Source organism: Monopterus albus, unplaced genomic scaffold, assembly GCF_001952655.1.
Source record: "Monopterus albus unplaced genomic scaffold, M_albus_1.0 scaffold5.1, whole genome shotgun sequence".
In the NCBI taxonomy this organism is placed as follows: Eukaryota; Metazoa; Chordata; class Actinopteri; order Synbranchiformes; family Synbranchidae; genus Monopterus; species Monopterus albus.
This window is the reverse complement of record NW_018127885.1, coordinates 2,141,918-2,161,684: the sequence shown is the minus strand read 5'-3', so window position 1 is coordinate 2,161,684 and position 19,767 is coordinate 2,141,918. Positions and strand designations below refer to the sequence as shown.

The 19,767-nt window shown below is 41.0% G+C and overlaps 1 protein-coding gene and 1 non-coding gene across 2 annotated transcripts; both read right to left on the bottom strand.

The window, feature by feature from the left end:
• Positions 1 to 6: 6 nt before the first annotated feature.
• Positions 7 to 2,941, bottom strand: ankrd34c (ankyrin repeat domain 34C). The gene is made up of 2 exons (XM_020612938.1): positions 2,670 to 2,941; positions 7 to 1,725 (listed from the first exon to the last, which is right to left on the bottom strand). Exon 2 carries the CDS (start codon positions 1,673 to 1,675, stop codon positions 86 to 88), a length of 1,590 nt encoding a protein of 529 aa, XP_020468594.1. The 5' UTR covers positions 1,676 to 1,725; positions 2,670 to 2,941; the 3' UTR covers positions 7 to 85.
• A 3,434-nt stretch (positions 2,942 to 6,375) lies between these two features.
• On the bottom strand, positions 6,376 to 6,447 carry trnae-uuc (transfer RNA glutamic acid (anticodon UUC)). The gene has a single exon. It is a non-coding gene; the product is annotated as a tRNA-Glu (tRNA).
• Between the last annotated feature and the right edge of the window lie 13,320 nt (positions 6,448 to 19,767).

Below are 19,767 nucleotides of genomic sequence, written 5' to 3'. Positions count from 1 at the left end.
CTGAATTAATGGATGTATTTCCTGACAATTTATGGTGCTAACATTTCTATTCCCACAAAATGTGCTGCATAAACACCATCACTATCTAATGTGCCAGCTCTTCAAAATCAGAAAGCTGTTTCATCTGCTCCACTTGCATAGAGTGCCTTCTGACAAGTTTCTTCTTGGACTTGAGGCCACCTCTCTTTGGTGTGTTTGGTGCTACTGGAGCTATAGATCTAATACCTGTAGCCAAAGGTGAGGAGGGCTTGCTGCTAGCCCCGATATCAGGAATGGGAGGATTGGGGTTGACATTGAGAGGGGGCAGGTGGCCAGGCCTGGTGTGGGAGATGTAGTCTAGCAGCAGTGTACCCGAGCCTCTCCTCTCCAGGAGGCCAGGTATATGTCTATGTGCTGTGCTAGGAGAGGATGTGCTGGCATTGCTGTCTAGAGATTCTCTGGAGCTGGTCATCATCGCTAGTGGAGATGTGTTTAGTTTCCTTCGCTCCACAGGGACCTTAGGGGAGTCTAGCATTGCAGAGTCTGAATAGAGCTGTGAATCTGAGTCATAGTGATCATTCCCTAGACGTCTCCTGTGCATTGTATCTCTTAGACCAGCTAGTCCACTGCTGCAGCTGCTGCTGTCTTGCTCTGTGGGCACAGTACTGCGCCGTGCCAGCGGCTGGTGCTGCCCTAGAGATCTCTCATATGATGCTTTAGACGTTGGAGGAACTGATAGTGAGGTTGTCATTTTGCAAGGCTGTTCGCCTACTAGCGGGAATAAGCTGTCCTTCTCATCCACACTGTTGTGTCGTGATAAAGCTGACCTCTTACTCAGTGAGAGCCCGTTTACCCCTGCAACAACGTCCTCATCAGAGCTGGCTTTCTTAGTTTCCTCACGGGCAGCAGCTGCAGCAAGGACAGAGGGAGCAATCAGTCCCCAAGGCTCTGACTGCAGCCTCTTCAGCTGAGGTAAACGTGCACGTTTGGGGTTTACAGGTTTGCGTGTTGGAGATGTGGGCCCATTGGCAAGTTTTGAAGCTGAACTAGAGGTTTTAAGCTTCATCTGGAAACTGAAGACTGTGTTTTGTTGCTCCTCCTCAGGTGTGGGAGATGCAGTAACGTTGATATCAGAGGGAGAAGCACAGTATGCTGAGGAGGACCTCTCATCCAGCTCTGGTGAAGGTGGGACATTTAGGTACTGTTTGGTAGTTTTAGTACCAGACGGTGACTTATCTGTGGTGATTATAATGACTTCCTTGCCTTTAGCTTTGCATGCATCCAGGAGCAGTTTTAGCGTCTCCTTATCATCTGCATTGATGGCGTAGACCAGGGCTGAGGCCCCGGTCCTGTCCTCCAGACTGGGATCAGCTCCATTGCTCAGCAGATGATCTACCACCTCGTGTCCAGCCTTGTGGATACAGGCATGCATTAGAGCTGTCTTACCTCCTTTGTCCTGTATGTTGGGATCTGCCTGGTTGTCTAGCAAATACTTCACCAGTTTTGACTTACTTACACTCTGCTGGTCAGTGTGTGTGGACATGCAAGCCACCATGAGAGGTGTCTGTCCACGTTCATTGCTCTCGTTGATATATGCACCTCCTTCCAAAAGGAGCCGGGTGAGTCTCAAGCGCCTGAGCCATACTGCCTTCAGGAGTGAGTTTCCATCTGTTCGTAGCTCCAGTATATCTGCCATCTCCCAGTCAATCACAGATCTTCTCAAAGTTGAACTTACAGCTCACAGCCCTTTGAACAAATCAATGTCAAATCATCAAGTAGTTCAGCTTACATTGCAAAATATTTATAATGTAACACTCATACTGTGTTTGTTCCTCTAATGCTTTGCTTAACCATCACCACCAGCAGGTGGCCACCTGTTACTATTTAAAAATGACAGATATAACTTACTATTACACATTTCTGATATATTTTTTTATGTAACAGTTCAGTGGGAGATAACAAAATGTATTTTTCCAAGGAGGAAACTGATCGTGTCTATGTCCAATAAGCTAATCATGTGCATGCAGGAGACAGCATGGTAACAGCACCTGTTAGATTCACAAATCACATCTGATGGATGATCAGGTGATGACATTTGAATATCAAAATCAAAGTTTATCTATTTAGCACGGTCAAAGATGGTAGCATGCTTGTGTCTCTTTCTATCACATTTATGGAAAAAGAAATAATAACGAACATAAGCATCTACCAGCTTATAAAAGCATAAAAACAACAGCCTTGTTCATCTTTTTCTGTTGGAACAAAATATGTCTAAGAAGCTGCACGTCAACTTGATTTTTATACATCTGAAATAGTGGTCGTACAATATGTTAAGACGACCGACATTAAATAACAGCATGCATTGAGGTGTGAGAGTCGTTGTCATTGGTTCTCATTTATAACCTGGCGACAGAGACGCGCAGCATTAAAAATAGTTGGGGTAGTCGTTTAATTCTCCGTTGAATTCCGCAAATGAAACTACAATTCTAATGTAAATATTAATTTGCAAACATTATCCATTCATTTGATGCTATTGTAAGGCTACAGCATTTTACCAGCCTCTTCCAAGGTGAACAAAGCAGCGACGCAAGATAACGACATTATAAAGTTGAATTAATTTACCTTCGTTTTCAGTAATTTTGTAGTTTAATAATTTTGCAGAACAACTTGGTGTCTGCTAATTATCTTACCTGATCGGAGGAGAGGTTTTCCATACTCAAAGTACCCGGTGCTTTGTCATGTAAAAGAGAACAATCTGGGGGAGAGTAATAATTCAAAACGTAAAGTTTGTTGCAGGTCTTCGCAATATCCCTGTATTTCAGCCGTGGCTGTTCCCATCGATGTGTCCTAGTTTAGGTTACAGGGTGCCCTACCTCTCTGGCACCATTGCACACGAGCAGCGTGGCTTTTGTTATGGAGGCACACTACATCAGTCCAATGGGGAGTATGCCTTTCTCTGCGCACTCAAGGATCACAACCTGGAGATGTAGCGGGTTATAAATAACTTTCTTGCTTGCTGAAAGAAACGTGTATTCTCTTGACGTCAGAGTAGACCAAAATAAATTGCGTCTGTTGAAAACCTGTGTCCTGATCTTCATATGTGCAGGACTCAAACAAGATGATTGTTACCTCCCATAGACGTAAACGTGTAAATGCGAGTGTGTTTTATTGTAAGTGTTTCAAAAGGACAGTCAGTAATTGAAAAGAGACAGTCGGGCCTACACATGATGTAGAGGATAATAATTTTGAACTACTTCGCTTATGCCTCTTCTTAAAAATGTGACTCCATGCCTTAGATAATAAGTCTGTACTATATATATTTGATCTCCCTGCAGAGTGGAGCATCAGTGCCAGTTGTTGGAATAAGGCAGGCATTATATCTGCCATGCGATAAGACAATAGCTACGTCAATTTAGCTGTCACATTTGACAAACGAATCTGCTGTTTTCTGGATCACACTGGCTCTTACAGGAAATGCCAACATCTTACATTAAAGAGATTTCTTACACATTAAAATCAGAAATATTTTATAAACAGTGAGTCCATAATATAACAATCATTTCACAATTTGAGCTTATTTGAACAGATCTGAGATGTGTCTCTGATTGGCATGTTTCACTGTTCAGCAAATTAAGAAAGAGCAAAATATTTTGCACCTATATATATTTATTGCACAATTAAAAAGGCCAGAACTTGTAGCAACCATCACAGCTATACAGCCTAATAGGGGCATTTCTATTTTTAGGTTGCTATGAGACAGCACAGAAGCAGTTTCTAATGAGAACAGTGATGTTCTCAGCCCTGCAAGGAACAGGTAAATCAGCCACATTCCACCAAGGACCAGGAGGCTTTTATTGGCATTTACTCAAATACTTTTTTGATGGTAGTGTTTTTCTCCTTCCACTTCTGCAAGTAAGCTGCTACCACCACCATCACCACCACCACATCAATCATTAGTCTTCCGACCCCTGCCCTTTTTTACTGAAGCTGAGACTTAATAACGTTATTAACCATCCAAACACTTGACATCTCACGACTCCAGTTGTCAGTTGCTGGCCGTGATGTCTCACCTGTGATTGCTTTCTCAGTCCCTAAGGGCACGTTGTTTATAGGGGTGTGACGATACACTTATTAGCTCACAAGACAAAACCATACATGATACTGGGTTCACGAGAACCAGAGGAGATGATATTTGAACACTATTTTTAAAAAATCTTCAGTGATGAAATACATGATTGAAAAAAGAGTCCTTTATTTGACTGAAAGTCACAAAATGCAAAACACTGCAGGTGCATTTTGAAATGTTGAAACTAATAATCTTGTAAGGAATGTCACTTCAGTTCTACTTTCTGAGTATGAATTATCATATGCAGTAAAACACAACAATATGCGAGCACTGTAAAAGGTTTTGCCACAGACTCAACTGACTAGCTTCTCTCCTGTATGATTTTACATGAGTCTCTTCAGACCTTATCACTGTGCATAAACTATGCATGAGCTTCTAACTTCTAACTGAAGCTGTGGGTGACCTTCTAGTTTCACTCTCACAACACCACACCGGACTGTGACATCATTCAGCAAAGGCACTGCATTGACCAATCCCGTATGGGGGATGATTGGGACATGAACACCCATGGGAAGAAGATTCTTTTGTTTACCTTGTTAGCATGAGCATTCACTGCTATTCACTGTCAAATTTGAGCCACAGTTAACACACCATAATGGCACGCCATGCATTTTTGTTAGTAGTGGATGTTAAACTATTTTCTTTATCTGTCAATGCCAACACACTGGTGGTAAACGTGAATGAAGCCCCTCACATTGACTCATCACAACGTGGCCGTGCCTACAACACTCCCCCTGCAACCCCTCACCCCCAGACTAACGCTGCCCCATACCTTACATCACTGCAGGAAGTTACATTTTTGCCAGACTATTGATAACATCAAATAGCTCCTACATGGATGAGGAATATTGGTCACATTTTAATATCGCGAGATCTCATGGGACAAGATCTTGTCACACTCTTAGCTGTTTATGAGGAACATGAAAAAGGTGGTTTGATAAAATGGAACATATTGTATTCAATAAGCAAAATAAATGTGCTCGTTATGTTCGAGGGGCATTACAGTATATCATAAATGTCAGTGCCATGATGTATCTTTGTTTGGACAAAGTAAATGAATGAATACCAAATGATTCCTTAAACCTGAAGCAATTTGTGAAATATGTCCCAAAATTCATTATTATTTTAAGAACTATAGTGCTTTTCGGCATCGAAAAGGTAAAATGTACATTTTTGTGCTCTTGATTAGAACTAACTGCTGGTCAGCTCCCTGGTTTAGACAATTCATTAGCAGAAGGAGCCACATGGATGTCAGCAGTTATCATACAGCATCATCTTTGTCCCAGTGATGCTGCTGTCGGTGGTATATTGAAGGGAAAATAATTAAAATGGAGCGAATAAGCTCTGTCACCCCTGGGAGCAGTTTCCATTTTCAGATATCTTACATCGCAGCTGCTGCTCTTCCTCCCCTCCTTTCTAAATATAACCATTTCTTCCATCTGCATTGTGAGATTTTTACTCAACAGACTACAGTAGCTGTGAGACTATTTATAGATCCTGGCAAACTACATTTAAAAGTTATCAACAATTATCAAAGTTAAATCCTGATTACAATGTCTCCTAAAGCAGTCAGCTTCTTTTTAAAATCTGATGTTGATTAAATGTCTGGCATCACTCACTTATCAGAGGACTGTGGGAAATTCAACTGTGATGTCAGCACAGTTGAAAAAATGTACTGAAATGTCACAATCTTTGTATTCTTAGATTTTAACCCTTACAATCCTATGCCACTTGCGTTTGTATGAGTCTCTTATTATTTTCAAATATGGCTGTATTATATGCTTTCTTTTTCAGTATAACATATTTGAAAATGAAGAAATATTTGATTTGAAAAATTGTATTAAAGATTTCTGATTGATTCTATAGGCAGATGTTAGGTTTGCCTTCAAAATGTGCTATCAAAAAACCTGAAGCAATGTGTGAAATATGTCCCCAAATTATTATTATTATTATTATTATTATTATTATCTAAGGGTGTCAGGTAGGCTATGACATAGCTTATTACAAAACAAAATGTATTAGGTTTTTTGGGTAACACACACAAGCTGTGGGCTAACAGGGCCAGCTAGGGGCTATTAGCTAATTCTGATAACCAAAAGATAAAAATTGAGAAAGTGCATAAAGAAACAATTACTCAAAGTGACTTTTATTTATCTATCTATCTGTATGAGAGAGAGATATTGCAACCGCACATAATATGAAGAGAGCCACCTGCAGGGCCAACTCAACCGATGGTTAAATGACTACTCTACCCACCGCACCTCTGTCACTTCCCATACCAGGAGTTGAACCCGGGCCGCCTGGGTGAAAACCAGGAATCCTAACCGCTAGACCATATGGGACTGATGTTGATTAGTGGGCAGACTTAAACTGTGCAGGACAATCAATATGGTTAAAGGAAATGCTCAGTACTTTGGGAAAACACTTTACTTTACTTTCGCTCCAGGATTTATATGATGTTTCATACTACTCTCATGTTTGTATGCTAGATATTATGCCACAACTAGCAGCCTGTTAGCTTAGCTTTGCATGAAAACTGAAAACAGATAGCCTTGCTCTCTCTAAGTTCACCTCTATTGTTCAGCCTATTTAAAAAACACTGTTTGTTAATCATGTAGTAAAACCTTAGTGTAAAAATATTTGTTTTCCAGGGGTTATATGCTTACTAATTGTTTCCAGTCTTTGTTCTAAGATAAGCTAGCAGGCTGTTTGGGGGAGGCTTCATATTTAGCAGTATCGATGTTCTCTTCTAACACTCAGCAAAAAGGAAAATAACCATGTCTCCCAGAATATCATCTTTTTTAATTTAAGGATTGAGGAATTAAATAGAGGATCTGTGATGCATACTGCTTATGACCAGAAAACTGTTTACAGGAAACTGAATTCCATCTCCATTGCTCTGTAGAGCTGATGTGGTTCTGTCATTTAAAAAATCTGCTTAAGGCATAGAGAAGGATGTTTGATATAGTGAATACAGAAAAACAAGCAGTTTTCTTATAATTAACTCATAAGGGAGATATTTTTATATTCTGCCCATCTTTTCCATCTTGACAATGCCATTTACATTTCAACACACAAGCTGAGCATATATCCTCAGTTCTCGAGGTGCTGTTTGTGTTTCTTCCTCTGTGCTGGGTGTCTCTTTAAAGACTTGAGTTTGACATTCTCATGGCATTTGGTGTCTTTGCGATTATATCAAGCGAATGTGTGGGCTGCGACAGTAATGAACTGGCACAAACCCTGCTGCAGCTTTGCACCGGACTGCTCCATGCCTTTCTCCTAGCTTGACAGATTTAGGAAAATGCCTCCAGTGCAGCTTAAAAACCCGCCACCCCTCACAGATGCTGCGAGTGTTTTTTTCCCCCTCATCCACTCATGATTATGTCCTGTGAAGTATAACACATTTTCAGACACTTTGATCTTTTCATATTGAGAAGTGCTATGTTCTCATACTTGAAATCTTGAAATGGTCTCTGCCTCTTTCTCCATCACTCCTTCTGTTCTTTCACGTCTCAGTGCAAGCCAACACCTGCCCTTCTGGTGAGCAGTAATTGAGTAGAGCATTATTCAAGAGCATTATACAGGCAACATATTTGCTGGGTGATCACTGGGTATGTCGCTTGTATCCTAGGAGATTGTTGCATATCTAATAAGGAGTTTGCTATTCATTTTGCAGAGTGGGCACTTTGATGTCCTCTGTGTTGAGTTTTCTGTTTTAGCTCAACATCCTCCTAATGATTCAGAGAGCTCGAAGCTTCAGAATTGGTTGCTTATCAACTCTACACTGCACTTATTAGGAGTTGTTGTGGAGCCTTTAATTAGATATTGGAATAGGAGGTGCCTTAATAACCTCTCAGTAAGCAAGTGGTCAAGATATGTTCACAGATGACAGTATTGCTTGACATCATTAAGATTTTTAACATCTGTATCTAAACCGAACACTCACGCACTCCCACTTTCTTGTCAATTCATGATCATGTTTCCTCCTGCCCTTTAAATTGACAAGTCTTTAAACAATCTATCTGGTGTGGTTTCAGGCAGCGTTTCAATTCTTTGCAGCAGCCTCACCAACTGCAGCAGTAATTAGTGGCCAAATCGATGTTTTGGTAGGTTTGTCACAGATGTCTTTACAACACCAAATCAAAAGCTTATCAATGTCTCTGCCCTCCATCAAGCAGAGAGCAGATACTCTCCCTGCTATCAAATAAGTTGTAAGAAAATGCACAGAGGTGACTATCTGTGTATCAGGATTACTAGGCCCTGAATAATCTTTGGTTAAAGATTTTACTCTAAACCTTTAAACCATAGAGTGTCGCTGTGTAATTTACAGGTAGAATAAAAGAGAACAATTTCAACTGTGCTTTGCACTGTGAATTAATCACAGATATATCTGTCAGAGGTTTGAATCTGTCAGAGTATGTGGGTACATCAGTGTGGATGAGTGAATGTTCTGACAGTGAGTTAAAGAACTTCACTATGCTTGCGGTTCACACCCCTGAGACTGTGACGTCTTTGACACCATGAGGCACTCTGACCAAAATACACCTCCTCTGCAGCACAAGGTGGGGAAAGAGCTTTTTCTGTCTGTTGTTGTCTGTGACGTCAAATCAGTCCTGTCCGTCCTTGAGGATGTCAGGGCTCATCTGCAGAATCCAACATGACACAACCACACAGACTGGCCTTTGCAAAATGAGTCCTCTCTGGGTGACAGAACTAACAATAGATCTGAAGCTTCATAAACATGGCTGCAAGGCAGGATACCTGACATCCATTAATTTAAAACTGAATCATGCTCCACCAGGTACATCTCTAACAAATCACTGAGCCACTGAATCAATCATATCCCCTATAGTGGGCTGAACTATACATCTCTATATATATCTCTTCTAATATATTTAAGTAAGTGTTTAACCAGCCATAATCCTGCTCCAACAATAATGGCTAGTGAATGAGCTTTTGTTCAGAGAGATGATTGTTCTTTAGGTTCCTAATAAAAGAAGGTGGCAAGTGTTTTGCATCAGGGCCTGATCAGATGTGTTAGGAGTTAGGAAGAGCTGGCAGGTACCAGAGGACACACACAACTCAGTAATTAATCCTGGGTGCAATAAGAAAATAGTTTGAGACAATGAAAGCTGCCACACTGAATACTTTCCAACTCCTTGGAGATTAGCCACTCCTAAACTTGATTTATGGTTCAGCGTTAAATCTATGTAGAGCCTATGCTGTAGGCTACGCAAGTGGCCCGAGGCATAGGGTTCGGTTAAAACACTCTCAAATGAAAAGTACAATGTCAAACACAATCTGGTTGTCTGCGTAAAAGCCAAGTGTTTGCTGGACATATTCATCCATGCCAAACACCACCTTTACTTGTATTTTAAAATTTCTATAGTTCAAAACTGTGGGACACTCAGTGTTAGCTTCCTGATCCACACTCCAATTCAGTTGGTGGCGGCAATGCACCATGTCATTGTTTGCCAACCGCCATACAACAGAAAGAAAGGAGAACATGAGGAAAGACACTAAGCCGCAACACAAAAGTGTTGCCATTTTACAAATTTCCTCACCTACATTTGTAGCTGAGGACCAACATAGCTATTTTACATTTTCATGTGAGACTGGGCTGGTAGCTGTCAAGACAATTCACTCACAACCTTAAATATTAACCTCCTGATGGCAGAAGATGAAAAAGTCAGAGAATTACCAAAATCATTATGATGGATCCTATAGGAACCATGAATGTCTGTACAGAATTTCATGGCAATTTAGCTAATGGTTGGAAGTCCGGAAAAGTGCTGGACAGTACATAGTGGCTCCATGTACTGGCAAACACAAAGTCTTAAAAAGCAATACATTAGTAGTCCCAGCGTTGAAAGCATAGTATCACCTGCGTATTTCTCACATACTCTCTTACTCTCTAAATCTGAGTGGTTTAGCTGACACAATTGGCTGAGCTGTCTGTGTTTGTGTCCTGCTGTTTGCACACACAGCCCATGCAGGACTCCTATCAGAGTTTGCAACGGGAGGCTGAGCGAGTGAGGTCTCTCTCAGCTTGAATCACAGCTCTCCCAGTTTTTAATCTTTTTTTTTTGTCTGATTTCAATGCAAAACAGGCATTATAACAATGCACTTACCATGATGATCTGGCGGCCAGCCTGTTTTGCAGAAATACTTGGTGCAAGGAAAATAATAAGCATAATTAAAATACATGGTGCTCAGTTAAAGGAATGGAACATTAGTGTGTTTGTGATGCCCATAGCACCGAGATCCCTGCTCATGTTCCCCTGGGCCAGGAGCTCTCATACCTGACTGAGCAGATTGAGATAAGAACCGGTTATCTTTGCCTCACAGCACTCCACATCCTAGAGGGAGCTCACTTCTCTAAGTAGAAACAGCAGCATGGGATTCAATCAAATAAGAACAGTATCATTTACTCTGTCTTTCTAGCTTACATACATAGTCACTTTGAAAGCATGACTGCACTGAAATATCACCAAACCTAAGCAATCACAGAAGAGCATTTTGAGCAAGATTGGTTTACTGGAGGGCATCCTATTTGTTCCCAGATAATTTGTAGGTAAGGTGTACAGTATTTAAAAGCTCCAGCTTGTTGTTTGACTTTATTATTTTAGCCAGACAGTTTCTGTCCTAGTTCAACAGGTCAGAGGGTGCAGCACGAATCATGAAGCAGTAATGTAGCAAGAGAGCTATGGAAGCAGGTAGACTTGAGTGGTGTCATATACAGTGCATCAGATAATATTCATACTTTGTGCACCTTCATATATGATATATAAACACCTCGGATTGAATTAGTTAGAGTAGCCCACTACATTCTTAGACTAAACACAAACAATTAAGTCAAGTCAAATCAAATGTTTATTGTCATATGCACAGTGAGGAAACGTGTTTCCCTGTACAATGAAATTCTTACTTCGCCATCCACACAAATGCCACACAATATAAATGAAATATAAAGTAGATACGTAGGTGACACAAAATCAAAATCACAAAATTAAAAAATAGTATTTAAATTGATGCAGCAGACCCTGAGATATTGTTTGATTTCATGCATTATTTGTTCTTATAAATAGCTTGTGTCTACATTACCCACAATGCAACTTGATGCCCAACACTTCTGTCTGAGATCTGGATGTGTTATGCTCATTGACATACTGTATATACAATGGACCTGGCATTCCGTCCACTATGCAAAAAAAGATGCCAAAACATTGTGAATGCTGTGGTTGCCATGTTGCTTTGTTGAGAACCAGATTCTGCACAGTAGCAACCAGAAGTAGAGCAACAGTATTGGACCCCCACTCCAATACTCTTTTTATGACATCAAATAACTTATAAAAAACTAACTTACCAGAAAACTGACCCCTTGTACACACATCTGTGTGAAATATCTGACAACAATAGAAGTGACCTCTGGGAAAATTGTATTTGATTTGTACTTTGAGTTTTTAGTTTGGGTGTCCCATCCATTAAATTGGAGGAGGTGGGATTTATGACCTATACTGGAACCATTACTCTTTTAGTTGCATTAACTGATATTTTTGGCTACACTGGAATAAAAACACAGCATTGGCATTATCATCTTAGAAGACTGCTGATGAATACATTCACAAACATTTATTTGTTTACTGTTCCAGCAGACATGAAGCAGCATTTGCATATAGTTGGAGTCCTGTTTCGTGATTTTTGGTCTCTACCAACTCCCAAGTAACATATCTGGCACTTTAGCTGCTAAATGCTCCATCTTTTTCACCAGCGTGTTGATAACTGTGCCCGTCTGTTCGATGCTGAGCAGATAATATATTGTACAGTGGGTTTATTATAGCGTTTTTACTGGAAACAAGAAACCACAGCCAAAATTCAAAAAGGAATAAGGGCTTAGCTTAGAGGAACTGCAGAGGTCACAATATACATAATTACTTCATCTGTTGTTAATTTAAAAATATTAATTTGTGCAGCTTTAAGTTTTTTTTAAATGACTCGGCCTTTGAGCAGATGGAGGATGAACTGGTATAGGTCCTTTTCATTACACTGGGCTCTCCCAGCATTTGTGTGAAGAGGAGTCAATTTAGTTTGGCATTAAATTCAGGGTGACAGAGCTCTAGTTGGCACATTTTGAGAACAATATCGCCCTGAGTACCTTAAGTCTCTGGATGTTGTTGGGCTGTCTTGGTTGACACGCCTCTGCAATGTCGCATGGCAGTTGGGGACAGTGCCTCTGGACTGGCAGACCGGGGTGGTGGTCCCTCTTTTTAAGAAGGGGGACCGGAGGGTGTGTTCCAACGATAGGGGGATCACACTCCTCAGCCTCCCTGGGAAAGTCTATGCCAGGGTACTGGAGAGGAGAATTCAACCGATAGTCGAACCTCGGATTCAGGAGGAACAATGCGGTTTTCGTCCTGGCCGTGGAACACTGGACCAGCTCTATACCCTCTTCAGGGTGGTGGAGGGTTCATGGGAGTTTGCCCAACCTGTCCACATGTGTTTCGTGGATTTGGAGAAGGCATTCGACTGTGTCCCTTGCAGCGCCCTGTGGGGGGTGCTCCGGGAGTACGGGGTCCGGGGACCTTTGCTAAGGGCTGTCCGGTCCCTGTACGACCGGAGCAGGAGCTTGGTTCGCATCGCCGGCAGTAAGTCAGACTTGTTTCCAGTGCATGTTGGACTCCGGCAGGGCTGCCCTTTGTCACCGGTTCTGTTCATTATTTTTATGGACAGAATTTCTAGGCGCAGCCAGGGGCCGGAGGGAGTCCGGTTTGGGGACCACAGGATCTCGTCTCTGCTTTTTGCAGACGACGTTGTCCTGTTGGCCCCATCAAACCAGGACCTCCAGCATGCACTGGGGCGGTTTGCAGCCGAGTGTGAAGCAGCTGGGATGAGAATCAGCACCTCCAAATCCAAGGCCATGGTTCTCAGTCGGAAAAGGGTGGCTTGTTCCCTTCAGGTTGGTGGAGAGTTCCTGCCTCAAGTGGAGGAGTTCAAGTATCTCGGGGTCTTGTTCACGAGTGAGGGAAGGATGGAACAGGAGATTGACAGGCGGATCGGTGCAGCTTCTGCAGCAATGCGGTCGATGTACCGATCCGTCGTGGTGAAGAAGGAGCTGAGCTGTAAGGCGAAGCTCTCGATTTACTGGTCAATCTACGTTCCCACTCTCACCTATGGTCATGAACTTTGGGTCATGACCGAAAGGGCAAGATCCCGGATACAAGCGGCCGAAATGAGCTTTCTCCGCAGGGTGGCCGGGGAGGAGGCCCCAGGGAAGACCCAGGACATGCTGGAGGGACTATGTCTCTCGGCTGGCCTGGGAACGCCTCAGCATTCCCCCGGAGGAGCTGGAGGAAGTGTCTGGAGAAAGGGAAGTCTGGGCATCTTTGCTTAGACTGCTGCCCCCGCGACCCGGTCCTGGATAAGCGGAGGAAAATGGATGGATGGATGGATGGATCTTGTGTGGTAGGACGGTAGCATTTTGTGTTGGCTTGAAAGGCTTTCAAAGGTATGCTGCGCTAAATTTCCTCAGTACAGAGCTAAACCAGGGGACTTCTTCATTAAGCTGGGTCACCCAAGGATAGTACGGATCAGCCTCGGAAGTAGCTTCAAAGGGAAACTAAAATTAGGTTCCTGCAGTTCTAAGAGATTTTTCTTGAAATAATATTGCTCTTCTGTCCTTTATAATAATTGTTTATATTTCTATTTTACTTACTTTAGCATTACAGTCAGGTTTTTGTACTTAAGAATTTCTGATCTTCATTTTCTTTGAAGCCACTTTACTAATGGCACACATCCCATGAAGTTGGAGACACCCAGAGTACTGCTGGGATGTTTTCCATGGCACGACTGTGTCAGTATGAGAATGTGGTGACTCATGTTTATCATCATCTCTCCTGTTGTGCCTCTTCCTAATATGAGGTTTGAAGAATGTGGCAGATATAATGTGTCAATATCTATAATAGTGTCTATGTTTATATTAATAAACTGTCAAGTTTAAGCATCATCAGACAGTTAATTGTACTAAAATCCTATATCTTCTACAAATACATTAAAATGAATTGTGTATGGTTACAGTTCTGTTGACTGTTATATAATTTGTCACCTCTGGCAACACATTAGCTTCATGGTGTCCTCAGACTCAACCTGCAATGCTGCTCTCTATTCAGTGTGATGCAATACATGCTGAATGAAGAGGGAACCTGATCTCATTAGCACTGATCAAAGGGTTCACTGTGCATTTCATTGCCCAAATGTGCCTTGACAAAATGGTCACAAAGCATAATCAGCACTGGCTGTGATATCACTGCATCAGAAGATCAACACAAAAGGACAATAAGTATGAAATGATGAAGGAACTAAGGTACTGCTGAACACAGATGATATGTAACTCAAACATTTATTTGGAGCTTACATACAGCAACAACACACCGACTTCATGAACACCTTGTCTTTGCATAGTTAGAACTGATCTGAGTACAGCTCTCTAAAAAAATGCAGGCTTAGAAATATTCATTTATCTGTGTTCACAGCCAGCCGTGGTTGTCTTTGCATCCAAACTGGTAAGTAGATATCAAGGAGAAAAATGTTAGGTAACCACTGTGAAATCAGTTATGACTACACAATAGCACTGTGATAACACAGCTCCAAACTTGCGATCTATCAAATGCCGCTTGCTCAACTTTGGTGTTGCTGCTGTATATTCTCTGCTACTAAGATCTTGACTACTATACTTGATACAACAAAATTTTGACAAAACCGACACTCAAGTTTCACTGTGACAGTGTTTGTGAGCTTGTCAGTGTTACTGTTGATACAGGCACAGATGGAGGGGATGTGCCCTAAATAAATATGTAAGTAGCCATGCTGAGTTCCTGGTCCTCCTGCTGCTCTCATTGATGCTATTGATCTAATTGCTCTTTTAAAGCCCAAATGCCTCAACTGAAACATTCCCAGTGTAAAATAATGAGCAAAAGAGGCTTCAAGACTCCGGACTGTGACCCGTTCGCTCTGTGATCATCCTGTTCATATTCACATCTTCACTCTTATGCATACAATGACCTTCTTGGCACTTAAAGAAAATCTCAAAGTGCAACTGCTCTCTAGGCAAATGGTAAATGCAATATTCATTTAATTCATGATTGATAAAGAAGAAAAGGTGGAGTGGAATTTGAAGGTGTAGAGATGAAAGATGCAGACCAGCACTCAAGTTCACTATTCTAACAAATATATTTCCCAAGTTACATCACTGATAACCATTTTTCGGTCCTATTTAAAAGAAAAAAAGAAAAAAGCACAATTGGGTGTATTCATGTCATTATGTAAACCTTGTTTCTTGGTTATACACTTTACACTGAGTGTCTTTCTCCTGAAAATGTTCAAGAGTTTTATGTAATCCAAAGTATTATCAATAGATGATTTGTGCTTTTGTCCACTGACCCATAAGATGTCAAAAAAAAAAAATGAACCAATTACCTCCTGGTTCCATGCAACTTTTGCTGAGCACAAAAACAAACAATGAACTTTTCATATTATCAGGAGCAGGAACACCAATACAAATAGTGTTTTTGTGTATTTTTAGGGATGATTCATGTGATTCCCAATCAAGGACAGTCGACTAGAGAGCACAATCCTCAAGGGACTGTGGAGAGAAACTAAATAGGGTCATCCACCAGAAAAAAACACAAACACATCTGGTGAATGTGCAGATACAGAAGAGTGCTTTTTCTTCCCTTGACACTTTCTGTTTTTAGTAGAATTAGAGAGAAGCATCTGTTGTTTTATATTTATCACTTTTTCTTTTCATGTAATTTAAATTTGAGATGACCTTATGGCAAACATAACAAATGGTGAAAATGCCATTATGTCTCTCAAGGCTTGTGAAAAAATGATGTGCTCTCTGGAGACAAAATTCGGTGACTAACAACTGTAAGGCTATAGTTTGCTTCTCAAAACTGACACATTCTTGCCACAAACTACTAGTTTAGTTTGATGGGAAAAATAAAACCCTGTCATAGAGAAACAACTACTCTTCTCTGCATATGACCAGACACAAACAGCTTAAGGATCCGTAGCTTACACAAAAAAGCGCCTATTTGAATAATTCTTACATATATTACTTTTTGTTTTGCAACAGAGATATGATTGACATTTAGTGTGAGGACATTAAAAAAAGAAGATAAGACACTGGAGATGAGGTGTTCACTCCTGCTGCTGCTGAGTGCTCATTGTTAATAGCATTTTGACTCAATCAATGTGATCAGCCATGCACAGTCAGGTGTGTAGAGAACCTCAACGAGGCACGGGGACAGGGTTTATAAATAACCGAGAAAAAGGATGGTGGCGTCAGTGACCCTTTGAGATGTGGCTTTGTAAGGGGTGGAAAGGCAGACGTTTATCCTGAAAAAAACTAATAAAGCACTGTCCGTCAGCTGGGAGGTGAGTCAGCCCAGAGGAGCACTATTAGAGAGAAGTAACGCTCTGATCATGTCTCTGAGGGGAGATAACTACCACACTGTACCACACATCCAGTTGAGGCCATCGAGAAACACACGGAGCGAGCAGGCTAGCAATACAATGTGTTTCTGCAAGCAGCAGCTCTGCAGAACAAGCAAACCCTGAAATAGAAACACACTATGGTGTTACAGCCAACCTTCAAAAATCATTAATCCTATCAAACATTTTTTTGTTGGATAATGTTACTTTTCTTCAAAGCTGTTAATGCAGCTTATTCCCGCAAATAGTAATCTAACTGTTTAAATGAGGATATTCTTTAAGTTTTCAAACTTGACAGTTGGCAAACAGCAGGATTGCTGAACTCCAACAGTTTAACATTACTGTTTTCTCAAAAAAACAAAAAAACAATCATTGATCTAGTCCTTCCACATGCAGGAGTTCCAGGTTTGGATACAAGGTCCAGTTAGAATTTATTGTAAGGAAGAAAAAATATTTTTAAAGTTATTTTTACCATTAGAAATGTGAATACATTGCATTTCTGCTGATCTTGGTTTTTGTAAAGAAGCACTTTGATTTGTCTTTTAAAGTCTGCTAATTTGTTCTTGCTGAGAAACAAATGAGAAGAAGTACTGTATACCAATTCATGTCTGTACAGCCAAAAGTCAGTCAATTAATTTTAGCATATAGCCTGGCTCTTTCCAAACATAAAAAACAAATCCCCCCCCCCATACCAGCATCAAAGTTCACTAACAGTTTATATCTCATTTGTTAAATCCATACAACAAACATGTTTTTCTTGGGAGATAACTATAGCTGTTTCCCTGTTTCCAATCTGTATGCTAGCTAAGCTAAGCTAATTGCCTCCTAAATAAAGGTAGGAAAGTCACTTTCGGCTTTTCCTGTTTAGGGGTCGTCACAGCGAATCGTCACACTGACAACTCGCATGTTGACATTTGGCACGTGTTTTACGCCGGATGCCCTTCCTGACGCAACCTTGATTCAAACCCGGGCCGCTAGCTTCATATTGAGCACAGAGATGTGCACTAGCCTATCCTACTATGAACAGATATGATGTGGGCATTTAGCTGGAAAAGGGTCAAGTATGTCTTCCAAAATGTTTAGCTATTTCTTCAGTGTTTTTGACAAAAGGTAAATCCCAGTTCCCTTGTTTGATTGTTTCTTGCTCCTCAATTCTCACTTAACTGAAACAACTTGTGGTTCAAGTGAGGATCAAGGACACCCCAAAGCACTTATACTTACTATGGGGGCCCAGGGTTGAGAAGCAAGGTGGCTGCTTGTAGGAGCCATGAGAGAGACTACACCAGAGCATTTTTGTGGACAGCATGTCCCTTTTATCAGAAATTGGTTGATGACTGGACACTTCAGATGAAGGATTACAGGAAAGGCCACCTCATGGCTCTAAAAAATGTGTTTCCTCAATTCCTTGAATTTTTTTGCTTAGATCTTAGGTGGGCAGGGATAAAACAAGCAAAAGATGTATGTGTGGGAAAAATGGATTCAAGTAATGGAATTAAGATTTACCCAAGGTATATAGTTTTAAGGATGCTGATATTTCCCTCACAAAGCATCAAATACGGACCTGGCTGCAATTGTCCTCTGCTTTCCTGTGCAAGGCTGCAGTTTCTTCCAAATTGCAGACATTTTCTAGCTGTTTTCAAGTGCTGATACATTTTTCAAAGCAAGAAACTGTTCAACTGCCAATATTAGGTACAAAGAAGAAACACAAGTATTGAGGATGTGAGGATCTACTTCGGCCTGTTCTACACTGTCCTAGTCCTTAATGTGACACAGTGTGGAGGGAGGAACAGAAGTATTCATATTACTGAACATGTCACTTTCTTTATGACCTCTATCAGGCTTGATTTACTGAAGGAGATGTATCATATCTTTTAGAGAATATAGAAGCTGCTGAGATTTGCACTGTTTATAAGCCAGCTAATGTTTGAAGGGAGGGAGAAGGTAATCTAGCCCTGTGCTGACACTCTTCTCAGAGTGCTACTTCACACCCAAATATGACATCAAATGAGAATCTTGTTGTTGCAGCTACAGCTGGCATCATTCAGACCAGCTTGTTTTTAATGAAATAAAGCACACAAGCTCACACTCACTCAGGTTGACTCACTCTGCACAGGCACAAAGGCTGCTGTGAAAATGGAGATTTACAGCACTATAAAATTTTCCGATAAAACCAACAAGGTGACACACTGTTAGATATACATGGAAATTATTAGTATTTTTGAGATGTTTATTTTCAATATTCTACTGTTTCCTGGGGAGGTGACAGTGGTGCAGTGGGTAGAGCAGTCATCTCCCAACCGGAATGTTGAAGGTTTGAATCTCAGTGCCGGCAGTCCATGTGTCAAAGTGTCCTTGGGCAAGACACTGAAGCCCCTTTTGCCCCTGATGGTTAGAGCTATCCGTTAAGGTGGCGCCGCAGATGGCTGCCATCGGTTCTGTACCAGAAACAAGTTCCTTGTGTGTAACATACCTGGCCAATAAAGGTGGTTATCATTTCATGAATATTTTGGATATGTTTCATATAGGCTAGATATGTTAATAATGTCTTATGAGCAGTATTTTGTTTTTAAATGTTGACCTCATCTGTCATCATAGGGTGGACTCAGCTGGCAGTTTATTAGGCACAGAAGTTTTTCTGTTATTTAACCTAGCCTCACTTATATAAATGGGGTGTACAAAATAACAGGAAGGTCAGGGCTGTTTCCTGTTCTTGGGGTAATTGTATTCACTTTCCATTTGCTGTGCCTGCACCGAGTTATACTTGCTACTAGTGATGGGCAGATGCAGCTTCATGAAGCAATGAAGCTTTTCATCCAATTGGTTCACTCCAGCGCAAAGCTTCTTGAAGCTTCATTTTTATCTACTGGATGCAACAATATCAGTTGGCATGAATTTGAAGTGTGTGGCATTTTGCAGAAAGCCTGTGAATAAAACTGTCAGCAAAATAAAGAAGTATGCAAAACATGTATATTGTAGTGATGGCAGTATACTGTGTGTATATATACTGTATATATACTGGCAGTATGGAAAATGATTATTTGGAAATGATGAAAATGGAAATGATTATTTACAGTGAGGTGAGGGTGGTTGGGGTTGGGGTATGGACAATGATTGTGCTTTTGTAACGTTGAGGTATGGCCAGTGATTATGGTTTAGGGGACACATCATTG

Excerpts from the sequence above, each read along its gene's own strand:
- ankrd34c (XM_020612938.1), bottom strand. The coding sequence starts at position 1,675 with ATGGCAGATATACTGGAGCTACGAACAGATGGAAACTCACTCCTGAAG.